The 22,820-nt window shown below is 39.0% G+C and overlaps 1 protein-coding gene across 3 annotated transcripts; it reads left to right on the plus strand.

Annotated features, from left to right (window-relative positions):
* Positions 1-208: 208 nt before the first annotated feature.
* On the plus strand, positions 209-22,757 carry MRPL39 (mitochondrial ribosomal protein L39). Of its 3 annotated transcripts, none has more exons than XM_060010451.1 (10): positions 209-329; positions 1,128-1,334; positions 3,124-3,263; positions 6,129-6,228; positions 7,309-7,376; positions 10,852-10,964; positions 13,486-13,551; positions 14,996-15,149; positions 19,707-19,770; positions 22,609-22,756. In XM_060010451.1, the coding sequence occupies exons 1-10, from the start codon at positions 266-268 to the stop codon at positions 22,614-22,616; spliced, it is 984 nt and encodes a 327-aa protein (XP_059866434.1). In that variant the 5' UTR covers positions 209-265; the 3' UTR covers positions 22,617-22,756. The 3 variants fall into 3 exon arrangements, with proteins under 3 accessions (XP_059866434.1, XP_059866432.1, XP_059866433.1); XM_060010450.1 differs by lacking the exon at positions 209-329 and adding an exon at positions 345-490 and having other exon boundaries at positions 22,609-22,757; XM_060010449.1 differs by lacking the exon at positions 22,609-22,756 and having other exon boundaries at positions 19,707-20,037.
* The last annotated feature ends 63 nt before the right edge of the window (positions 22,758-22,820 follow it).

The following is a 22,820-nucleotide window of genomic DNA, read 5'->3' on the forward strand; positions in this document are numbered from 1 at the left end:
CACCGGGTGGCCGACCGGGCGCCGTGGGGCCGAGGACCTCCGGGTCATCCTCCGCGTGCCGGGAACAAGTCGGGCTCTGGACTCCAGACCTCCAGCGACTGACTATCAGCGAGGCGCGAGCGCGCCCCCTGGTGGCGGATGCCGCCCGACAGCCCGGCCCGGAACAAAACTGTCCGACGGAACCTGGGGTGCGCGCTCGGAGTTTCCGGGGAAGAAGACGGAGAAGGACTTGCGCGCGGAGGTTCCTAGCGCCGCGGAGGAGGCAATGGCCGTGGGAGTCTGGGGCTTGCGGCTCTGGCGGGCCGGCCCCGGCGGCGGGGCCGGCTGGAGTGAGTTTTAGCGGCCATAGGGTCAGGGAGGGAGGCTTAGAGGATGGTGTCTGCCCAGATTGGGCCCGAGGCGGGTCCTGGGGGGTCCCGCGGGGTTGGGGGCCGAGGAGGGTCTTTTGAGTCCCTGCTGTGTTGGCCGCAACACCCTTCCCAGCCTTGGGGTACATATCTCGGGACGCGAGAGGGACGGGGAGGGCAGGGGCGGGGCCGCGGGAGGAGCTTGGGGTGCCCCTGGGTGGGAGACCACGTCCCGGTGCAAACGTGTCCTTATTTTAACATTGGACTCGTACATGCCTTGCCAAATCCTCTGATTTGGGGTTTGGAAAATAAGCTTAGCATTTCTCTCTCTACATATGGAGAGTTTTGGCGTGGGACCTGCAGTCTCGTGGAGCTTTCTTGTCCTCAAGACCTTTTCAAAGCGACAGTTTTGCTCACGTTTCCAATGACTGGGCTGGTTTTGACTCCACTTCCTGGTTACTTTTTGCCCCTTATTGTAAAGCCCAGATTGGAATACGACCTAGGAAACTGGTGGGAAGTGGCGACCTGATGGTGAAAGAGCAAACTTGAAGTAAAGGCGCGGATCAGGGCAGGCAGCAGTTCTTTTCCGTGGGCGTTTTAATTATTAATATTAGAAAGGGGTTTAAGTTTACTTCTGAACTCATTTTGGTGAACAGCGTTTAAAGTTCCCTTGCCTCCTATTCTTTCCTTGTTGGAGGATGGTGATACGGGAGGGGAACAGGGTGGGGCAATATATTATTTTTTTGGTCAGTATTCACATTTATTGTAACTTCTGCACAGGATTTATAGCGACATCACCTGCTTCTCAACTGTCACCGACCGAACTGACAGAAATGCAGAATGATCTCTTTAACAAAGAGAAAAACAGGCAGCTATCATTAACTCCCCGAACTGAGAAGATTGAAGTTAAGCACGTTGGGAAATTTGACCCTGGCACTGTCTTTGTCATGAATAAAAACATCTCAACTCCTTATAGCTGTGCCATGCGTAAGTAACGAATCAGGGTACCATTTTGAAGATTTTGCATAAATCAGGAGAAGAACCGGTACAGAGGAGACAAGATGCTGTAATTGCTCCCTGAAGTTCCCGGAAGTTCTCCTTTATCTAGCATCTTACTGAGTGTTCACTGCAGGCTTAGCAGTTGAGGGCACTGTGGGTCTTGGAAGGTTGGTGCTGTAACGCATAGGTTGTCCTGGGACTTGCTGGAATCTGGCTGAGTTTAGAGGGCTGTCATTGTTTCCTGCAGGAGGCAGACCTGAAAGCATTGCTACTAGTGTGCTTGCCTCTTTTAGACACACTGTGGTGTAATGGGAGCAGTCACCATGTGAGTCCCATTAAAGGATTTTGGGGTGGAGGGACTGCCCTGGCCTCAGATGAGCAGCTTTTTTTGGCCTTCTTTTCCTTTCCTGCTCTTTATAGCCTAACTTAAGTCTTTTATCTGCTCACCACTTGCCTCTGTGTGTTGTGTCTTTGTTTACATTTACATGTACATGTAGTAAATGTGTGAGTGCATGGGGTGAATGTGATTGGGGTAAAAATATTTGTTGTGTTCATATCTTAAGGGAGGAAACAAGGCCCTGTGTGTGATTTGGTGTGGAAATGAAGGGAACAAGGCCTCTATGTTATTTTCGATCAAAATGCTTTTGTAGTAGCTTTGATAGAACTGGTAACGTTTAAATTCCAAAAGAACAAAAAGTAGATATGTACACCTACATGCTCGCTCATATATGATTGGTTGCATTGTTCAGATTTTTGGAAAACTCAGTAATGATTCCATTTAAGTAATTAACTTTAGTTAAAAGCTTAAGCTGACCTGCCGAGTGTGTACTCTCGATCTTCCTTTACTTTGGCACTTGAATTAGTACTTATAATTGCTTGTTTGGCAAGCATTTATTGAACATCTGCTGTAGGATAGGCATTAGGAATACAGAGGAGGCTAAGACAAAGCTCAGGCTCAGGAGTTTTACACACATCACATGTAGAGATGAAGCCTCTGAACCACTCTTAGCATGACCACTGCCCTCAGACTTGCTTGTCACTCATACCGTCAGTCATTCAATAAATTTTATTGAGTACCTAGTGTATTTCAGGCCTGATGCTAGTCTCTAGCTATACTGGCGAGTGAGCAGAAATAGGCATGACCCCCGCCTTATGGAACTTATTTAGACCTGTGGTTTGACCACTTCTGTGAATAGCTGGGTACTCAAAAAACATCTAATCAGAGTTGGAGTTGCATTCTGGAGTCATATAACAGACCAGAGCTGATTGGTTTATGTGTGAATTCATACTGATAATTATTGAATAAAAACTGGTAACTACGGTATTTAACTTGAAGAGTCCATGTTAGGGAAGTAAAGATGGTTTGGGAGCAAGACCCCAAACCCATCTAGAACAGACTTACTGGGATGTATATTTATGTATTTTCCCTTCTAAGCTGTGTGTGCATATAGCCAAATATATCCACGATGCTGCTCTCTGAATATTTAAGGGTAGCTCTTGGAAAACTATTTTATTACTTAATAATCGACAGATTAATTTCAAGTTAGACTTAGCCTTAATGATTTTTGTTTGGGTAATTTCATTAATAATTAGCAATACATTGGATGTGTTGGGAATCATTTTTTCATTGGCGACAAATCTTTTTTTTCTCCCCAAAAAGGACAGCTTGCAGAATCTTGCCTTTCTGTTGTTTTATTTCTTAACGTAGTGCTTAAACATGTAAGTTTTCACTTGGGTTTTGTTAGAGTTAGATCTTCAATCTGTTTTAAATTCCTAGATTTAAGTGAGTGGTACTGCAGGAAGTCCATTCTGGCTCTTGTGGACGGACAGCCTTGGGACATGTATAAGCCTTTGACCAAGTCATGTGAAATTAAATTTCTTACTTTCAAAGATGATGATCCGGGAGAAGTCAATAAGGTATTTCTGCCTCTATGTTCTTTTGTACCCCTCCCCCCAGTTTTTTTTCTAGTCTTTTTTTAAATTAAAATCTGTTTCCTATGGAGTTTGAAATGTACAAATCTGGCCAAGGTCAAATGTTGTACTGTACTAGATAATCAGGGTTTTACTTGGTAGATTAGGCATGTTCATAGTTCAAAAATCCTCAGTGGCATTAATGTCTCTGTATTTTGGTTTGAGAAAACTAAATGACATTCATATCTTTGTTCAGCTTGCTTTTATTAATCACCCTGTATATTGCAGTAATTTCATTCTTGTCTTTCACCATCTTTTCTGGATTATTTCAATAACTTTTTAACTCTCCCACCCACCCCACCCCCTTTTTTTTTTTCCTGCGGTACGCGGGCCTCACTGTTGTGGCCTCTCCTGTTGCGGAGCACAGGCTCCGGACGCGCAGGCTCAGCGGCCATGGCTCACGGGCCCAGCCGCTCCGCGGCATGTGTGATCTTCCCGGACCGGGGCACAAACCCGTGTCCCCTGCATCGGCAGGCGGACTCTCAACCACTGCGCCACCAGGGAAGCCCCCACCCCCCTTTTTTAATCTGAAAGTCTTCCTTAATAGTCCTGCAAGAGTTTTATTAAATGATGTAAGGATGATGTCACTTATTCCTAAAGAACTTGTCTACCTGGTAACCGTTCATATAACTTTCCCAGCTCTGTGTGGACACTTTTCTCACTCTCGCCTGCCTTTTGAGCTTCACCTTCCACGGCATCTTTCCACTTCGTCTTTACTCCAGCCACACTGGAGGACTTGGTCACTAATGGTTTCTGTTGTGTTATCCTCCTTGCTTTTGTTGATGCTCTTCGAGTATTTTCTTTCCTCCCTATTAAAACCCTGTTTATCTGTTATAGTTCAATTAAAATGCCATATGCTCTGTGGAACCTTCTCAGTTTCTTCTTGTCAGAATGAATCCCTCTTTTCTTCCGGGCCTCACAACATGCGGCTAGTGTCTCTAGATACAGTAGTTTGATTTTCCCTTGTAATACGAACTGTTGAATGTACTGGATTCTTGGCTCTGTGAAGACAGGGATCATGTCCCTTATTAGATCTTGTCCTTGACTTACATACAGTAGGTATTTAATAAATATTTGTTGAAATGAAATACTTAAAGAAGGAAATGGTAGACATGATAATAGTAGTAGCTAACATTGAACATTTATTGTATATCAGGCACTGTTTTAGTGATTCACAGGTATTAACTCATTTAATCCTCTTCAAAAAAATTCCCATAAAAGGTGCTGTTATCTCCTTTCTACAGATAAATAAACTGAGGCAAAGAGAGGTGTTGTAGCCTGACCAAGGTTACCAGTTTGCTAAGTGGCTGAGCCTGGATTTGCACCTAGGCATTGACCCTGGAGTTCACCAGACATTAAAAACAGTCAAGTCAGATAGATGAAGAAGTGCATTTTGCTACTGGCCTTCAAGGCCTGGGTTTGCATTTATTTTTAGTATATTTGTGTGGTTGTGTAGAACACATTCTGGAGCAGTCTCTGCCATGTGCAACCGAATGAGCCCACTCTTGTCCTCAGATACGGAGAAGAGCTTAGGAAAGCCACGTGCCTATTTATAGTAGTGCCAGTACAGAGCTTAAGATGGTGTAGGACTTACATTTCTCTTTATGACTCTGGGAAGGTCATTGCATGGATACCCATATTGGGCATGTCCATGGATCAAAATGCTAGTGAGATGGAAGCCCAGTTAATAGTGAGGTTGCTTTGTTATAAATATGAATAACCTAAGTGATATGTGATGTTAGGTATAGGATAGGAGTCATAAATAATTCTTTTTTTAAATTTTATTTATTTATTTATTTATTTTTTGCGGTACGCGGGCCTCTCACTGTTGTGGCCTCCCCCATTGCGGAGCACAGGCTCCGGACGCGCAGGCTCAGCGGCCATCGCTCACGAGCCCAGCCGCTCCGCGGCATGTGGGATCTTCCCGGAACGGGGCACGAACCCGTGTCCCCTGCATCGGCAGGCGGACTCTCAACCACTGCGCCACCGGGGAAGCCCTATTATTTTATTTTTATTTGTTTATTTTTGGCTGCATTGGGTCTTTGTTGCCATGTGCGGGCTTTCTCTAGCTGCAGCAAGCGGGGGCTACTCTTTGTTGCAGTGCGTGGGCTTCTCATTGCGGTGGCTTCTCTTGTTATGGAGCATGGGCTCTAGACGCACGGGCTTCAGTAGTTGTGGCACGTGGGCTCAGTAGTTGTGGCTCGTGGGCTTTAGAGCACCAGCTCAGTAGTTGTGGCGCACGGGCTTAGTTGCTCCGTGGCATGTGGGATCTTCCTGGACCAGGGCTTGAACCCATGTCCCCTGCATTGGCAGAGGGATTCTTAACCACTGCGCCACCAGGGAAGCCTATAAGTAATTCTTAGAAGTTGGCTTCCATTATAAAGCAATTATATTCCAATAAAGATGGAAAAAAAAAAAGTTGGGTTATCCCTCCATATTTATGTATGTTATAAACAGGTATATTTTAATATATTTATTTTACTTTAGCACAAGTTTGTTAACAAGTTAACTTTATACTGGGTTAAAAGTAAAATTACTACTGATAGTAAAACTATTTATTGGTTGATAAACATTATAGTGTCTGGTATCTTATACAAACATTGCTAACCACATGAAGTTGGTGCTTCATTCTTTTGTGGGTTTTGCTTGGTGGTGGTCATGTCATGGTCTGATGGTAACCATTGCTAAATGTGGAGGATGGACAGATATTTGAGAAATGGTTCCTAAGTCAAAAGTCAACCTAAATTTTATATTAAAGAAATGTTAGTAAATCTTGTGTTTATTATGTTTGTGTGCATTTTATTTTTCTAGGCTTATTGGCGTTCTTGTGCCATGATTATGGGCTGTGTGATAGAGAGGGCATTCAAAGATGAATATGTGGTCAGTTTGGTCAGAGCTCCAGAAGTTCCAGGTGATGTACACATATAAATAAATAAATAAACATATATATGTGTGTGTGTGTGTGTGTGTCTATATACATATATATATATATGTGTGTGTGTATATAGACACACAGACACTTTCTGTAATCTTTGAATATTTTGGTACATATTTTTGTTGTATAGAGTTCACTTCTAATTTAGTCTAATATAAATTACCATCATACATACATTCCATTTATTATGGGTAACAAAATCCATCCTATTACTGTCATATATACCTTCTATTTATAATGGTAAAAGAATCCATTTTATTTAATTACTGGCGGTCAGTTATTAACATAATAGAATTAGAGGAGAATGTTTCTTTTGAATGTGAATTTCATGTAATTATATTGTGTCAGTATTTATTTCTTAGCATTTTAAGTACTTATTTCCAAACAGAATGGGAGGAGGAGATATGAGTATAAATAGACTTCTGTAGAAAACTGTGTTTAGGTGGTACCATTTCACCAGAAATGACCCTGACACTGGGGAGGAATACCATTTTGGGGAGGTGGAACAGTTCACATTCTTTGTAATTTTCCTAAAACTAGGATTTTGCAACAGTATGTGTAGTAGGATCACAACTGTAGTTTTTTTTAAAAAGGTGGAAGTTTATATACCAAAAAATATTTGATTTGGCAATAAATGATTCTAAGCAAAACAAAACAACAAAAAATGAAATTTAGAAGATATTAAAAAAGAAATTAAACATTTCATGTCCATTTAGTTATTCATCTACTTATTAACTATCTTACTCTTTAGGAATTTTTATATCTAGTAACTAATATTTGAGATCTCTATGGTGGTAATATTCCTGAAGAAAATGTGAATGGTTAAAAAATACTGGTGATGTTGGGTTAACAAAAAGGTGAGTTAGTTTTATGGTGGGGGGAAAGTTGGTATAGCTCTGACAAGCAGCTGGAATAATGGTGACAATTTTATAATTTGTAGTGTTGGGAGAGATTGTTGACCCTTCATTTTATGGTCTAAATATTCATTTGTTGCAAGTTAGTAACTTTCTACCCTAACAGATTTGACTTTGCTTTTTATTTTGGTTGGATTTACAGTAATCACTGGAGCCTTCTGCTATGATGTAGTTTTGGATAAGAGACTTGATGAGTGGATGCCAACAAAAGTAAGTCTACTCTTTGGAGTATTAATTTTAGAGTCTGTGCCTTTCTTTGTTAGAACGAGTCCTGTGTTAGTATTGTTGAATGGTACTGCATGTCGAGGATATTAAAAGAATCAGTCAATCTTTATTGTTGCTTTTTAGTGTATTTAAGACAGATGTATATGATTGAGGGTATTCACAACAGCATGGTACCCAGAATAAAATATAGAAGCTTAACTATCTTGGTTGATGTGGGGGCGAGGGGCCTGGAGCCTTACCTCCTTGGATCTTCAGAGCACAATTTGAAAACCACTGCCCTAAGCCATTTTAAGCCTATTGCATCCTGAGATCTTCCTATCACCAAGGGTTACATTGAGAGTGGGGGAGGGGTGAATTAAAATATCGGGCTTTGACAAAGGTAACCGAAATAGCAGCAAACTAAATAGCAGCAAACTAGCCTCTTCTGGAATGGTCTGCCTTCATAAGGAGGGTGCTCCTTGTTGGTCTGGGACTGGGGTAGCAGCAGGAGCCTGGTTAACAGAGTGAATCTAGATCAGGTGCTGTGTAGGTAGAGGATGCTGATGGCTTGCAAAAGTCAAGCCTAGAGGCTTAGTTATGATTGGGGAGAACAGACAAATGCCTAATTCTTAATTAAGCAAAACTGTATGTCCTACAGATTGGAAGTCTGGAGATCAGAAGAGGGGAGGCAGTGTAGCATACCATTTTATCAATTCCGCTATGTACATTTTTTTCACATTTTAATATCTCTGAAAACAAATGTGTCTTTTGTTTGTTTCTATAACTTTTTAAAATTAAACTGTTTTTAGTTGAAGAAAATTATAGATACACATGGAGTTTAAGGAATAATACATAGAGATTCCATGCTCTTTTTACTCAGTTTCCCCAATGGTATTATCTTGCAAAACCATAGTACCATATCACAACCAGGATATTGACACTGATACAGCCAGGAACATTTCTATCACTGCCAAAATTACCCACGTTTCTCTTTAGTCTCCATCCGCCCCCCCATCCTTAAACTGTGGCAACCACTAATCTGTTCTCTATTTGTATAGTTTTGTCATTTCAAGAATGTTTTGTAAATGAAATCGTTCAGTATGTAATCTTTTGGGATTGACTTTTTTCACTCAGTGTAATTCTCTAGAGCAAATGTGACTTACAGTAGATAGCATCTTATGATTATAACTGGTAATGTTTTTTCTTAGTGGTACATCTTGGATTTAGTGAAATATTGTAGTTTCTAAAAGCAAAAATTTTGGAGTCAGCCAGCAAATGCATGGAAAGATGCTCAACATCACCAATCATTAGAGAAATGCAAATCAAAACCACAATGAGGTATCACCTCACACCAGTCAGAACGGCCATCATCAAAAAATCTACAAACAATAAATGCTGGAGAGGGTGCAGAGAAAAGGGAACCCTCCTGCACTGCTGGTGGGAATGTAAATTGGTACAGCCACTATGGAGAACAGTATGGAGGTTCCTTAAAAAACTAAAAATAGAACTACCATATGACCCAGCAATCCCACTACTGGTCATATACCCTGAGAAAACCATAATTCAAAAAGACACATGTACCACAATGTTCATTGCAGCACTATTTAAAATAGCCAGGACATGGAAACAACCTAAATGTCCATCAACAGATGAATGGATAAAGAAGATGTGGCACATATATACAATGGAATATTACTCAGCCATAAAAAGAAACAAAATTGAGTTATTTGTAGTGAGGTGGATGGACCTGGAATCTGTCATACAGAGTGAAGTAAGTCAGAAAGAGAAAAACAAATACTGTATGCTAATGCATATATATGGAATTTTAAAAAGCCGTACTGATGAACCTAGTGGCAGGGCAGGAGTAAAGATGCAGACGTAGAGAACTAACTTGAGGGCACGGGAGGTTGGGGGTGGGAGGGCAAGCTGGGACAAAGTGAGAGAGTGGCACTGACATATATACACTACCAAACGTAAGCTAGATAGCTAGTGGGAAGCAGCCGCATAGCACAGGGAGATCAGCTCGGTGCTTTGTGATGACCTAGAGGGGTGGGATAGGGAGGGTGGCAGGGAGGCTCAAGAGGGAGGGGATATGGGGATATATGTATATGTATAGCTGATTCACTTTGTTATACAGCAGAAACTAACACACCATTGTAAAGCATTTATACTCCAATAAAGATGTGGGGGGAAAAAAAAAGGAAATCACAAATGACACCTGAAAAAAAAATTTTTGGAGTCAGGGAAGATCCAGATTTAAATGCTGGCTTTGACAGTTATTTCTTGTGTAATCCTGCCGTTACTGCTTAATATCGAGAGAGAGAGAGAGAGAGAGAGAGAGAGGAGGGAAACAGGAAGGAAAAAAGAGAGAGAAAGGGAGGGAAGAGAGATATTGGGAGAGATGGGGGCATGAGGGGAGAGGTTGGAATGGTTTCTTCATGATCTGTGGACTTGTGGCAATATAATTTCTTTTTTTTTCAAGTCTGTCAAGATTCTTAATTCATTGGGGGAGTTAAGTAAAAACTAAGGAGATGAAAATTTAAGTCTCATTATGTATGAAACTTGCTGCCTCCTTTTCCTTTTTTTAAAGATAAAACTTTAAAAAAGAAATGTGCTAGTTAATTGCAGGCACCATGGGGTTTAGAAAGTGGGGGAAAGTTACAGTCAAGTAACAGCTATATTAAACCATGAATGTGCATTGGTTGTACAGAAAATTGTCCATTTAAGAATGGAGAAGAGTCATTTCATTCAAAAGAGTCTATTAGGAAGTTTATGGAAAGAATTTTATTGCAAAAATTATTTGCATAATAGTGCTTGATCTTTTCTGTATTAGTTATGATTTATAGTGTGAAAACTATAGTTTTTATTTATAGTTTTTATTAAACTCATAAACATTGTTAATGTGTATTATTAATCATTTTAATTGTGTGAAATTGACATTTTCATTAAACAGAAATTTCTAATATTGGATTTATGCTATATTTTGGACATGGCCAATGATGACATTACATTTCCTAGTGAAAGTTTCTGAATCACATAAATAATAATTTTTTCCTCATGCCTTTATTTAAAAAGCTTAGTTTTATACTCATAGTATAAACAAATTTTTGTATCTTACCATTTACTTCTTAGTATTTCTACTTGTTGCACCATCATTTTAATAAACATTTATAGGGCTGTATAATTTGAACGAAATGTTCATTAAAATTTCTTTGTGGGATTATCCATAATATTTCTAATATAGGCGGCTATTTAATTACAAGTTAATTACAAGTTTTATAGTTTGTAGAATTGGGAAAAATTGCTAATTGTACATTTTATGGTTCCAGTATTTAATTGTTGCAAATTAATGCTTTCTTTCCTAGCAAATTTGCTTTTTGTTGTAGTTGGACTTATAATATTAAGCATACAGTTTTATCTGCCTTATAGGGAAATGTTTTTAAGTAAATTGTTACAAAAGGTTAATACTTTCATTTTTAAGGAGAACCTATGTTCCTTCACAAAAGATGCTCGTACTTTAATTTATAAGGATCTTCCATTTGAAACTCTGGAAGTTGAAGCAAAAGTGGCGTTAGAAATATTTCAACACAATAAGTAAGTGTTGGCTTCCTTTTAAACAAAATTAAACCTCCCAAAGTTGTATGTAATGAAGAAAATTCAGCTCTTAATAACTTTCATATTTGATGTATTTATGTAGCACACTTTTTACTTTTTAGCTCTGGGATCTCTTTTCTGCACCAGCCTATTTGCTTTTGTTCATCTCATTATTTCACTGAGAAGAAGTACCCCTGCCACACCTTTGATAATTTTCTTACTTTGTCTTACTTCTCTTTTTCTTTGGCTAGTCCTTTTCTTTATATCACCATAGCAATATGTTTCCCTTTTTTCCTTCCATTGTGAAGTGGTAGCCTACGTTAAGAAATTGTATTATTTTGAATTTAAACTTAAATTTATTTAAACTGTTGCATTTGGCAACCTTCCCTTCCCATCTTTCCACTCTTCAGATGAAAAGGGTAAGACAGAAAATACCAGCTGTTCGGAGGCAGCTAACAGCTGAAGTAAAACGTTCACACAGATCTTAGTCTTCTGCATGGGAATTAGCCATTTGATAGATTTTCTTCGCCAACATGTTAAATCCTGCCTGCCTTCTCAGTTCCCTTTTTCACTCAGAAAACTTCCAATTTATCTTCTACTAATTGTGAGAACATAAACTAAATTTTAATGTTAAACAAATTAAAACTAGAATTAATTAGAAAGGAATACCTGCATTGCAAAAAATCATACAGATACTAGATTCTGAAGCCAAAATGTGCACCTGCAAATTGTTAAAGGTAAATAGTTTGGAATTTCTTTAGCTATTTATAAAATGAGGCACAGATTCTCATGGGGCTAGTTTATAACATTTAGCATATTTTGGAACCAGTGTACTTAGAAAGCAGTGGGAATATACTGAACTGGAGTACAAATTATTCTTTACAACTAAATTACCATTAATTCTATAAGAAAATTCCTTAAATTATCAGAATTTATCAAGTCACCTCCCCCACCAAAATTCTAGGGCTGTGTTGTCCAATAGAAATATAATGTGAGTCATCTATATAACTAAATTTATTAGTTAGCTATATTAAAAAAATTCAGAATAAAGGTGAAGTTAATTTTAATAAAACAGTTTTATTTAAACAATGTATGTGAAACATTTCAGCATGTGATTGATATTAAAAACAATATTTTATAATTCTCTTTTTCATACTAAGTCTTCAGAATCTGGTGTGTATTTCACACTTAAGGCACATTTCAATTAGGACTAATTACATTTAAGTGCTCCATAGCTACTATATTGGGCAGCGTACTCTAAACTTTCATTTCATGTTACACTGAGATTTCCCTTTCCTCCCACTCAACTGTCAAAGTCTAGGAGAGGCTTGTAGGACTTTGATAACTTTAGGTGAATGTGTAAAGGGAGGTGGGAGATCATCTAGGGGCAAGTTTGAGGAGACAAGAGTTTTGGAGGTTGAAGGTGGATCAGTGATGGGGCCTTTCTCCTGTAGGGGGAACTTTCAGTGGCTTTGCCTCCCAGGGGACAGGAGTTTCTCTTAGAAGTGGGTCAAGAGGAACAAGTATTCAAGGGAATTGGCTCCCTCAGTAATCATCAGGGCTCTGGAAGAAGGGGTGTGGCAGTAAGCGGATGTTTTTGCACAAACTGACGCTTCCCAACCTTGCCACACATGTGTAATGTTTGTTTAGCATTCTGGGGTAAATAGGCAAGGCTCTTAATAGTAAGTGGTAAGGTCATGATTTGAACCTGGGCTGTGCAGTTCCATCTGTACTATTCATTATACTGACAGACCCTAGTGGATTTGAGAGACATTTAGGCAGTAGAATTGATGTGACTTGGTAATGAATTGGATGGAGGGAATGTGGTGGGAGAAACAGGAATCAAGGAAATCTCTGAAGTTTTTCACTTGGAGCTGCGGGTAGTTGGTGTCATTTATTAACCTAGGGAATTCAGGAATAAGAATAAATTTGGTGAGAAAAGAGAGGGTAAGTTTTTGTTCAGTTTGAGAACTTGGGAGTGTAAGATGCTTGTAGACACCCTGGTGGATGTCTGGAGTGTTTTGGATATACAGTTTGGGGCTCAGAAGAGGTATGTGGATTGGAAGCAGAGGTGTAGAAGATATAAACACATAAGTAGTAATTAAAACTGTGCAAATCAAGGAGCTAGCCCAGAGAGGATGCTTAGAGTGAAAAGAGTTTATGGACAGAACCCTTGAAGGGCAGGGAAAGAGAAGGGTGACCAGAGAGTTAAAATAACAAGCAGTAGGGAATGCCACAGAAGCCGGTGGAAAAGAACACTTTGAGAAGTGGAGGTGAGCAGTGGAAATAAGGACTAAAGAGTGTCCATTAGGTTGGCACCAAGGAGAACAGTTTGGTGGAGTTGTGAAGCTGTGGCCAGATTGAAGGAAGTGAGGTGTGAATGGGAAGTGAGGAAGGGGAGACTCCAAGTGTAAACCCCTCTTGCAAAAATTACGGCTGAAGAGGAAGAGAAAGGGAAGTGGCTTTAAACACCTTTTTGTACATTTAGGATTAAAACATTTGTTTCTTTGCTGCTTTTTAGGTACAAATTAGATTTCATAGAAGAGAAGGCATCTCAGAACCCTGAGAGAATAGTCAAGCTACACAGGTAAGTAAACATATAAAAATTGACTGCTATGCTAATTTATAGGAAGGTTTAGTTTTATTGTTACCTGACTGGTGTATGACTGGAAAAGATTTGTACCTTAATTTGTTGGTCTTATTACCTTACTTTTTACTGCTTTGTTCAATTTTTTGCTATGGTGTAATTGGAAGCTTTAAGTCATCTTCAGGAACAGTTGTGGTTTCTGTTCCTCATTTTATTGTTTGTTATTTCTATTTCTGAAAGAGTTGGAAACCATTGTAAGAAAATGTAATTTTTAGAGTTAATTTTGAAATTGGGCAAAATACTCATTGTTATGAAATGAACATGATTCATATGTATATAGAAACATGAGTACTGCCTAATTAGTTACTACTTATGTTACATATAAGGAAGTTATATCACAGTGTGCTTTCTGATGCTGGGATGAGAGAGGTAAGAATGCATTATGCAAAAGTGGCTTCACGGCCTGTATCTGTTTTCTCAACTTAATGTTTTCTTGACTCAGATTTAAATTTTTTCCTCTAGGAAGCTGTCTTACATGCTAAATTCTAAACTCTGTTGCAGTTAGTTGTTATAAGGTGATAGGATATCAGTTTTAGACATTGGATCCACTTGATAGCATGATGTGTTCAGTGATCTTAAGAATCTTTAAGGGACTTTCTTGGTGGTGCAGTGGTTAAGAATCTGCCTGCCAATGCAGGGGACACAGGTTCCAGCCCTGGTCCAGGAAGATCCCACATGCCGTGGAGCAACTAAGCCCGTGTGCCACAACTACTGAGCCTGTGCTCTAGAGCCCACGAGCCACAACTACTGAAGCCCGTGCACCTAGAGCCCGTGCTCCACAACAAAAGAAGCCACCACAGTGAGAAAACCGCTCACTGCAATGAAGAGTAGCCCTGCTCGCCGCAACTAGAGAAAGCCTGTATGCAGCAACAGAGACCCAAAGCAGCCAAATAGTTAATTAATTAATTAATTAAAAAAATATTTAAAAATCTTTAAAATTATATTAATGCTAAGTAAGAAAAGGATTCATTGGGTTTTTTTTGTTTTTTTTTGTGGTACGCGGGCCTCTCACTGTTGTGGCCTCTCCCGTTGCGGAGCACAGGTTCCGGACGTGCAGGCTCAGTGGCCATGGCTCACGGGCCCAGCCGTTCTGTGGCATGTGGGATCTTCCCGGACCGGGGCACAAACCCGTGTCCCCTGCATCGGCAGGTGGACTCTCAACCACTGTGCCACCAAGGAAGCCCGGATTCATTGACTTTAATTTCTAAAATTTTAGTCTCATCACTTGCGATTCTTGTGTCGGGGGCTATTAGAGATGGAATTGATCCACATAGATTGTTCTTGATTAGGGATGTAGTGGCAAAAAGAATGAATAGATTTTTTTTAACTATTATAAGTGATTTGATTTTGAGGTTTTATTTGTTTATTTTTTAAATCAAATCAGATTTGGTGACTTCATTGATGTGAGTGAGGGCCCTCTTATTCCAAGAACAAGTATTTGTTTCCAGTACGAAGTGTCAGCGGTTCATAATCTTCAAGCCACCCAGTCGAGTCTTGTACGAAGATTCCAGGGTCTCTCTTTACCTGTGCACTTAAGAGTAAGTAAAGCTTAAAGTTTCAGGTCATTCAGTTTGGGTGTGGGTGTGATTCTGGTCTTGATTTTTTACCAATTTGAAGGACATACATTTTAATTTTCATTAAGTTGTGTAACACTAATATTTTGTCAACTTGGGTTTATGATTAAAAATAATTTTACCCAGGATGTAAACAGATAATTTACAAAAGAAGTATTGGTTGAAAAAATTAAGTCAAATTGAGATAGTTTTTCTTTTTTTTATACATTTATTTATTTATCTATTCTTGGCTGCATTGGGTCTTCGTTGCTGCACGTGGGCTTTCTCTAGTTGTGGCGAGCGGAGGCTACTCTTTGTTGCGGTGTGTGGGCTTCTCATTACGGTGGCCTCTTCACTGTGGAGCACGGGCTCTAGGTGCACGGACTTCAATAGTTGTGGCAGGTGGGCTCAGTCGTTGTGGCTCGTGGGCTCTAGAGCGCAGGCTCAGTAGTTGTGGCACACGGGCTTAGTTGCTCCGCGACATGTGGGCCCTTCCTGGACCAGGTCTCGAACCTGTGTCCCCTGCATTGGCAGGCGAATTCTTAACGACTGCGCCACCAGGGAAGTCCGAGATAGTATTTTTAATACTTCAAATTAGTATAGAGGAGGGTGCAGTGAGGGGTAATGGAGCACATATTGATAGGACCTTCAGGGGTGCCTTTTGGCCTTAACATTTGGCACGTTCTTCTCCCTAATCTATTTTGAGGATCTATTCCATATCATTTTCCATATTACTCCCACCCCTTGCTAATGCTTCTATTTTTTAATTAAAGTTCTGATTTTGAGATAATTGTAGATTTATATGCAGTCCTAAGAAATAATACAGAGAGATCCCAAGTACCTCTACCCAGTTTTTCCAATGGTAACATCTTGCAAAACTATAGCACACTATCACAGCCAGAGTGTGGACATTGATACAGTGAAGATACAGAGCAATTCCTTCACAAGGATCCCTCATGTTGGCCTTTGATAGCCACAGCCACTCACACCCACTCCCCTCTGCTCCGCCCCCACCTCCTTGCTTCTGGTAACTTCTCATTTGTTCTCCATTTCTATAATTTTGTCATTTCAAGAATGTCATATGAATGGGATCATTCACTATTGTGATCTTTTGGGATTGGGTTTTTCACTCAGTGTAATGCTCTGGAGATTCATCTAAATTGTTGCATGTATCAATATATCAATAGTTTGTTCCTGTTGGGCTCCCCTGGTGGCACAGTGGTTAAGAATCCGCCTGCCAGTGCAAGGGACACAGGTTCGATCCCTGGTCTGGGAAGATCCCACATGCTGTGGAGCAACTAAGCCCATGCGCCACAACTACTGAGCCTGCACTCTAGATCCCGCGAGCCACAACTACGGAGCCCGAGTGCCACAGCTACTGAAGCTCGTGCACCTAGAGCCTGTGCTCTGCAACAAGAGAAGCCACCCAATGAGAAGCACGCGCACTGCAACGAAGAGTGGCCCCTGCTCACCACAACTAGAGAACGCCCATGTGCAGCAACAAAGACCCAAGGCAGCCAAAAATAAAAATAAATAAATAAATAAAAAACAAAACAAAACAAAAAAAACAGAAAAAAAAATTGTTCCTTTTAATTGCTTACTGGTATTCCTTGGTGTGGATATACCACAGTTTGTTTAGCCGTTCACGTGTTAAAGGATATTTGGGTTGCTTCTGGCTACTTTGAATAAAGCTATTCTGAATAAAGCTGCAGTAAACATTGGTGTGTAGGTTTTTGTGAATAAATGTTTTCATTTCTTTGGGATAAATGCCCAGGAGTGCAATTGCTGGGTCATATGGCAGGGGCATGTTTAGTTTTTTAGGAAACTACCAAGCTAAGTTCCAGTTTCTGTTCCCACCAGCAGTGTGTGAATAATCAGTTTTTCTAATCCTTGTCAGCACTTGATGTTGTCAGTAATTTTTATTTTAGCTATTCTGATGGGTTTGTAGTGGTTTCTTATTTAATTTTAATTTGCATTTCCCTACTGGCCAGTTATGTTGAACATCTTTTCATGGGCTTACTTGCCATCTGTATCTTTTTTTGATGAAATGTCTGTTTTTCTTTTTTGCCCACATTCTAATTGGATTGTTTGCTTTTTTACTGTTGTTTTGAGAGTTTTTTTTTTTGTTTTTTTGATATTCTGGATACTAGTTCTTTGCTAGATATGTAGTTTGCAAATATTTTCTTTCTGTCTGTAGCTTGTCTTTTCAATTAAAAACAGGTAGCAGTTTTTAATTTTGATGAAGTCCGGTTATCAGTTTTTCCCTTTATGGATCATACTTTTGGTGTCAATTCTAAGAATTAAATGCCCAGCCCTAGATCCCAAAGATTCTCCCCTATTGTTCTTCCTAAAAGTTTTATATTTAAGTTTGTAGTTTATTTTGAGTTAAATTTTGTATAAGGTGTGAGATTTAGGATGAGGTTCCTTGTTTTCTTTTTCCCTATACTTGTCAAACTTCTCCAGTACCATTTGTTGAAAAGGCTATCCTTCCTTTGTTGAGTTGCTTTTGTACTGTTGTTAAAAATCAGTGGTCGTATATGTGTGGGTCTATTTCTGGGTTCTCAATTGTGTTCCATTGATTTATGTGTCTCTTCCAGATATCACACAATCTTGATTACTATAGCTTTAATAGGTCTTAAAATGAGGTAGAATAATTCCTCCCATGTTATTATTTGTTATAAAAATTGTTTTAGCTATTCTAGATCCATTGCCTTTCCATTTAACTTTAGGGTAATCTTTTTTCTATCAATAAATCTTGCTGTGATTTTCTTTTTTCTTTTGCCCTACCCCGGTACGTGGGGAGTTTCTTGTCTTTTGGGAAGTCTGAGGTCTTCTGCCAGCATTCAGTAGGTGTTCTGTAGGAGTTGTTCCACATGTAGATGTATTTCTGATGTATTTGTGGGGAGGAAGGTGATCTCCGCGTCTTACTTTTCCGCCATCTTCAATGGTTCTCCTTTGCTGGGATTTTGATAGAAATTTTATTAAACCTGTATATCAGTTTGGGGAGAATTGATGTCTTTACTGCATTGAGCCTTCCAATCTATGAACACAATATATCTTTTCATTTATTTAAATCTTCTTTCATCCCTTTCATCAGCATTTTTTAGTTTTTACCATACGTGTCCTTTACATGTTTTTTCCACACACCTTCCTTTCCTAGCTTTTTCCATTTCAGTGAATGATACTGTCGTCTAGCCGGCTGTTTGAGGTAATCCTTGATTCTCTGTTTCCCTCATAGCCATGCCACATCCCATCCACCAGCAAGTCCTTTCAACTCTTAACCCTAAAACATATTCCGAATGCATCCACGGCATAGCAGCTCATCCACTACTGCTTCCCTCATCCCTGTCGCTCTTTCTCTTCACTCCCCTTCTTTGCTTTCATTCTTGCCCCCTACAGCACATTCTCTGCTGAGTAGCCAAAACGAAGCTTTTAATATACATATCAGATCATGCAGTTCCTCTGCCCCAGACGTTCCAGTGGCTTCCCATGAACAAATGCCAACCCTTCACTCTGTCTCACAAAGCCCTACGTTGTGTGGCTCCTGCCTCTCTCTCTCTGACTGCATCTCATACCGCTTTCTCCGTTACCCGTTATATTCCACTCACACCTTAAAGTCTCCCACCTGCTGCTCATTCTGCCTGAGCCAGGTATGGTTTTCCCTTTAACATACCATGCTGCTCTTCCTCCAGAAGGTTTGCATGTACATATTTAGTAATTTTACCTTTTATTACAGATTTTACCAGCTCATCCAGTTTGAAATAGTCCCTGACCCACCCATATCCCTCAGTATCACCTTCAACTGAGTTAGTAACATTGATGTGGTCGTTTTGCACCTTGCATTTTTCATTTATGCATTCTGATAATCCTCTGCTACATAAGATTGTTAAGAATTAAGGAAAGTGGTTCTATAACTTTACTGTTGTCTTCATTAGTTTTTACTTGTTCTTTAGGGTAATTTACTAAATCCTCTAGGTCTGCTCTTTCAGTGTGAGATGTCACAGTTGTTTTTTTTTTTTAACATCTTTATTGGAGTATAATTGTTTTACAATGTTGTGTTAGTTTCTGCTGTATAACAAAGTGAATCAGCTATACGTACACATATATCCCCACATCCCCTCCCTCTTGCGTCACAGTTGATTCTTAATGAACCTTTCCTTGTGCTTGCTTGTGATTTGAAGAATGACCACTAGCATGTTGGAACTGGCTATTTAAGAAAAGAACGGGTGGAAAAGTGGGACAGATTTTTGCTTCCCATTAGAAGGAACGTGTTCTACGGTGGTAATGATTAAGAAGGACAAAGAGGAAGAATGGCATATTCAGTCCTTAAGTCTTCTTTTCTTAAATGCTAAACAAAGCAGCTGCTCTGTATAGTATGTACCCTTTTTCCCTACTTGAACTCACTTTTGGAACCACTTCGCCTCATTAGTACTGCCTAACTTTTTATGTATTTGTTTTGTTTAAAACCTATGTAAAGACTCAGCCTCTTCTATTGTAACTTTTGTGCTTTATATAACTTATAGTAAATCTTTTCTTCTCAAGGCACATTTTACGATATGGAATAAACTATTGGAAAGGTCTCGGAAAATGGTGTTTTTGACAACAGGTGAGTACATTTCTATGAAGAAATTTTCCTTGAAATTAAGCAACCACTACTACCACAACAACAAAATAATAAAGAAAAAAGAAAAGAGAAAGAAAGAAAAAAGTAATTAGTTGTCTAAATAGCTAAAGCGGTATTGTGGTTGTTGACCCTGTTAGTATTTTGGCAAGAGAAAAGTTGTTATTTGGCAATTCTTTTCATTTTTATTTGTTAGTATCATGGGAATGATATTGTAGAACTTGAAGAAAAATAAGAATATTACTGTATAGTAGTTGTAGTTCTTAATGGTTGTAATGGTGTTAATTAGGTCTTGATAATTTTTTGGTAAACTTAATGAACATTTAAAGATTTGCCAGATATGAGTTAAAGCTGCCTCGACAGTTGACATATTAAATATTCAAATGTCCTGAAGAACCAAATTTGAATACTTGTGCTACTGTCGTTTATTCTGTGTCACTAGCATCTAGATTTCACAAATAGGAATGATTATATTTCTTGACCACGATCATCCCTGTTCACTCTTTCAGAGACTAAGTGTTAACTTTTTACTTACATTATCTGATAGCTCTCCTGTGTAACCTGGCCTCATGAACCCTTCCTCATTACCCTAAGTTTCCACTCTAGTCAAGCTTACAAGTACACATCAAACTTACTTTCTTGTTTCTTTGTTTTAGTTTACCTTCTTCTGTCACTTCATTTTTTTCCAGCTTTATTGAAATACAGTTGCCATACAGCATTGTGTAATTTTAAGATATACTGTGTAATGATTTGTTATATCTATGTATTGCAAAATGTTTAACACAATAAGGTTAGTTAACACATCCATGATCTCAGTTAGCTTTTTTTTTATGATGAGAAGGTTTAAAATCTCTCTTAGCAACTTTCAAATACGTATTGCATATTGTTAACTCAAACTTATGCTCAAGTTTGTTTCTTTATGACAGTTATGTCTAGACTCTGTTTCCCATCCTCCTCCTGTCTGTTTACATCCTACTCATTCTGCAAGACCTTGTCCAAATCGTACCTTCTCCATGTAACATTCTCAGAGTAATCTCTGAACAAATATCCATCCCTGCAATCTCTGCTTGATTGTATCCCTCCTCATATTGTTTTCTGATTATTTTTGCTAGTACATTTACATTGTGTTAACCCATTCAGGGTTGGTTGTATACTATGTGTAATGCCAGAGTTTGAACACAGCACTCGGCATATGGGGGATTACCCAATACATTTTTAGTGATTATTGTGCATGATGATGTGTAAACCTAGTCTTTATCAATGACTTTACAGATAGAATTCACTATTTAGGCACTTAGCTATAATGTTTTTGTGTAAAGGTGATATAAATTTTCTTTTTCTCATGAGAAGAAAGTGTTTTTGAATAGGGAGAGTAACTTTATCTCTTTGGTTGGTCACAATGTCCATTTTAGATTAAGAAACTAGAGAAAAAAATGAGTCTATAAGAAATGTAGAAAAATAGTAGAGACAGTAACCTAGAGTAGTATCTAGTAGAAATCAGTGAGTAGCTGTTTTTGCAACATTTATTTTGGTTCAGTTTCCTTCTTCCACTGTTTGTTTGCTCGTCTAAAGGGAGTAGGTTAAACATATGCTTCATTGATTTAACTACACAGACTTATTGAATATTTGTTATGTGCCAGCAACAGTGGGTATAGTAATGAACACAATCTTCTTGCTGTCCTCAAGGAAGTTACTTGAACAGGATAACTAGACTTAGAAGCAGACAATTCAGGTGTACATGTGGGGCTCTGGCATAAAGAAGAGAAGGACCCAAACCAAGCTGGGAGGGGCTGGTTAAGGAAGCTTCCCAGGAATTGATGTTTCTTAAGCTGGTTTTAAGCTACTCGCCTAAGAGGTGTGGAGGAATGGAGTGTGTGGTGAATGTAAGATGAATCTGGATGTACAGTCACATGTAGGGTGGGTGATGAGTCCAGATTAGTTTGTTGGAAATAGAATATGAGGGGCTTGTCTTCCATGATGTGGAATTTGCATTCCCCTCCTGAAGGTGATTGGAGGTAACTGGAGAATTTGAATAAGGAAGTGACAGGTAACTGGAGAATTTGAATAAGGAAGTGACCTATTGGTAAACTATTCCTGTGTAAAAGCTCATTCTGGGGGCAGCATGGAAGATAACTGTGACTTAAGCCATAGTAGGTGATGAGATCCTGAAGTTCCGGCAGGGCAGTGAAAATGGCTGTGAGAGTTACTTAGGTGGGACTAATAGGACTGTTGATTAAATATGCAGGTAAGAGAACTGTGGATTCTCTCATGCCAGGCTTGGGCACCTGGATAGAGCCGTTCACTGAAATAGATAATGCAGGAAGTAGGGCAGGTTTTGGGGGTGATGAGGGATACAGTTTAGCTCTGTTTGTTTGCTATGTCTGAGTGACATATAATAGAAATATTAACATACAGATATCTGTTTCTACTAAACCTGTATTATACTGTATTCAAAGTAGAATTATTGATTTTTTTCAACAAGATAGATTGATTTAAAATACCTTGTTGCAACACTGCTGATATTTTTCTTAAACTAACGATTTCATTTTATAGATGAAAAATAAAATGACCATCTTGAGAAGCCTAGATATATGCCTCAGTGTATTTTTAATGGAATTGTTGTACTTGGTAATTTATATTGGGAACTTGGTCTTGTAAGTTTTCTTCTCTTTCTACTTAACTTTCTATAATAATTACTATTGAAGGAGAAAGACAAAGACAGGGTCATTATAAGAGAAAGGCTGTGCAGTGATTTTAAACGGTGGGTGAAGGGTAAAACTAAAAGTGTTTATTAGAAAAGTAAAGCTATTTATGTTTTTACAGGTACCTGAAGATCAAACTCATCCTACAGAGGAAAGTGCATCTGCCTAGTAACTTCCTCAAATTTAGATATGTGTAGTAAATTAAAATAAAAGTTTTCTATGTAATGTTTGTGTGTGCTTTTTGTCTTTTTCTCCCTAAGATGTATACTGATGTTTACTTTTTCCTTTTTCTAAAGGATAACACAATAAAAATTTTACACAGAAACAACCCTG

The sequence above is a fragment of the Delphinus delphis genome, chromosome 4 (genome assembly GCF_949987515.2).
Source record: "Delphinus delphis chromosome 4, mDelDel1.2, whole genome shotgun sequence".
Classification (NCBI taxonomy): Eukaryota; Metazoa; Chordata; class Mammalia; order Artiodactyla; family Delphinidae; genus Delphinus; species Delphinus delphis.

Bases quoted from the DNA above. Each gene is read 5' to 3' on its own strand.
- MRPL39 (XM_060010449.1), top strand. From the start codon at position 266: ATGGCCGTGGGAGTCTGGGGCTTGCGGCTCTGGCGGGCCGGCCCCGGC. The intron at 10,965-13,485 runs GTAAGTGTTGGC...GCTGCTTTTTAG, and splicing joins GAAATATTTCAACACAATAA to GTACAAATTAGATTTCATAG. The intron at 15,150-19,706 runs GTAAGTAAAGCT...TTTCTTCTCAAG, and splicing joins CTTTACCTGTGCACTTAAGA to GCACATTTTACGATATGGAA.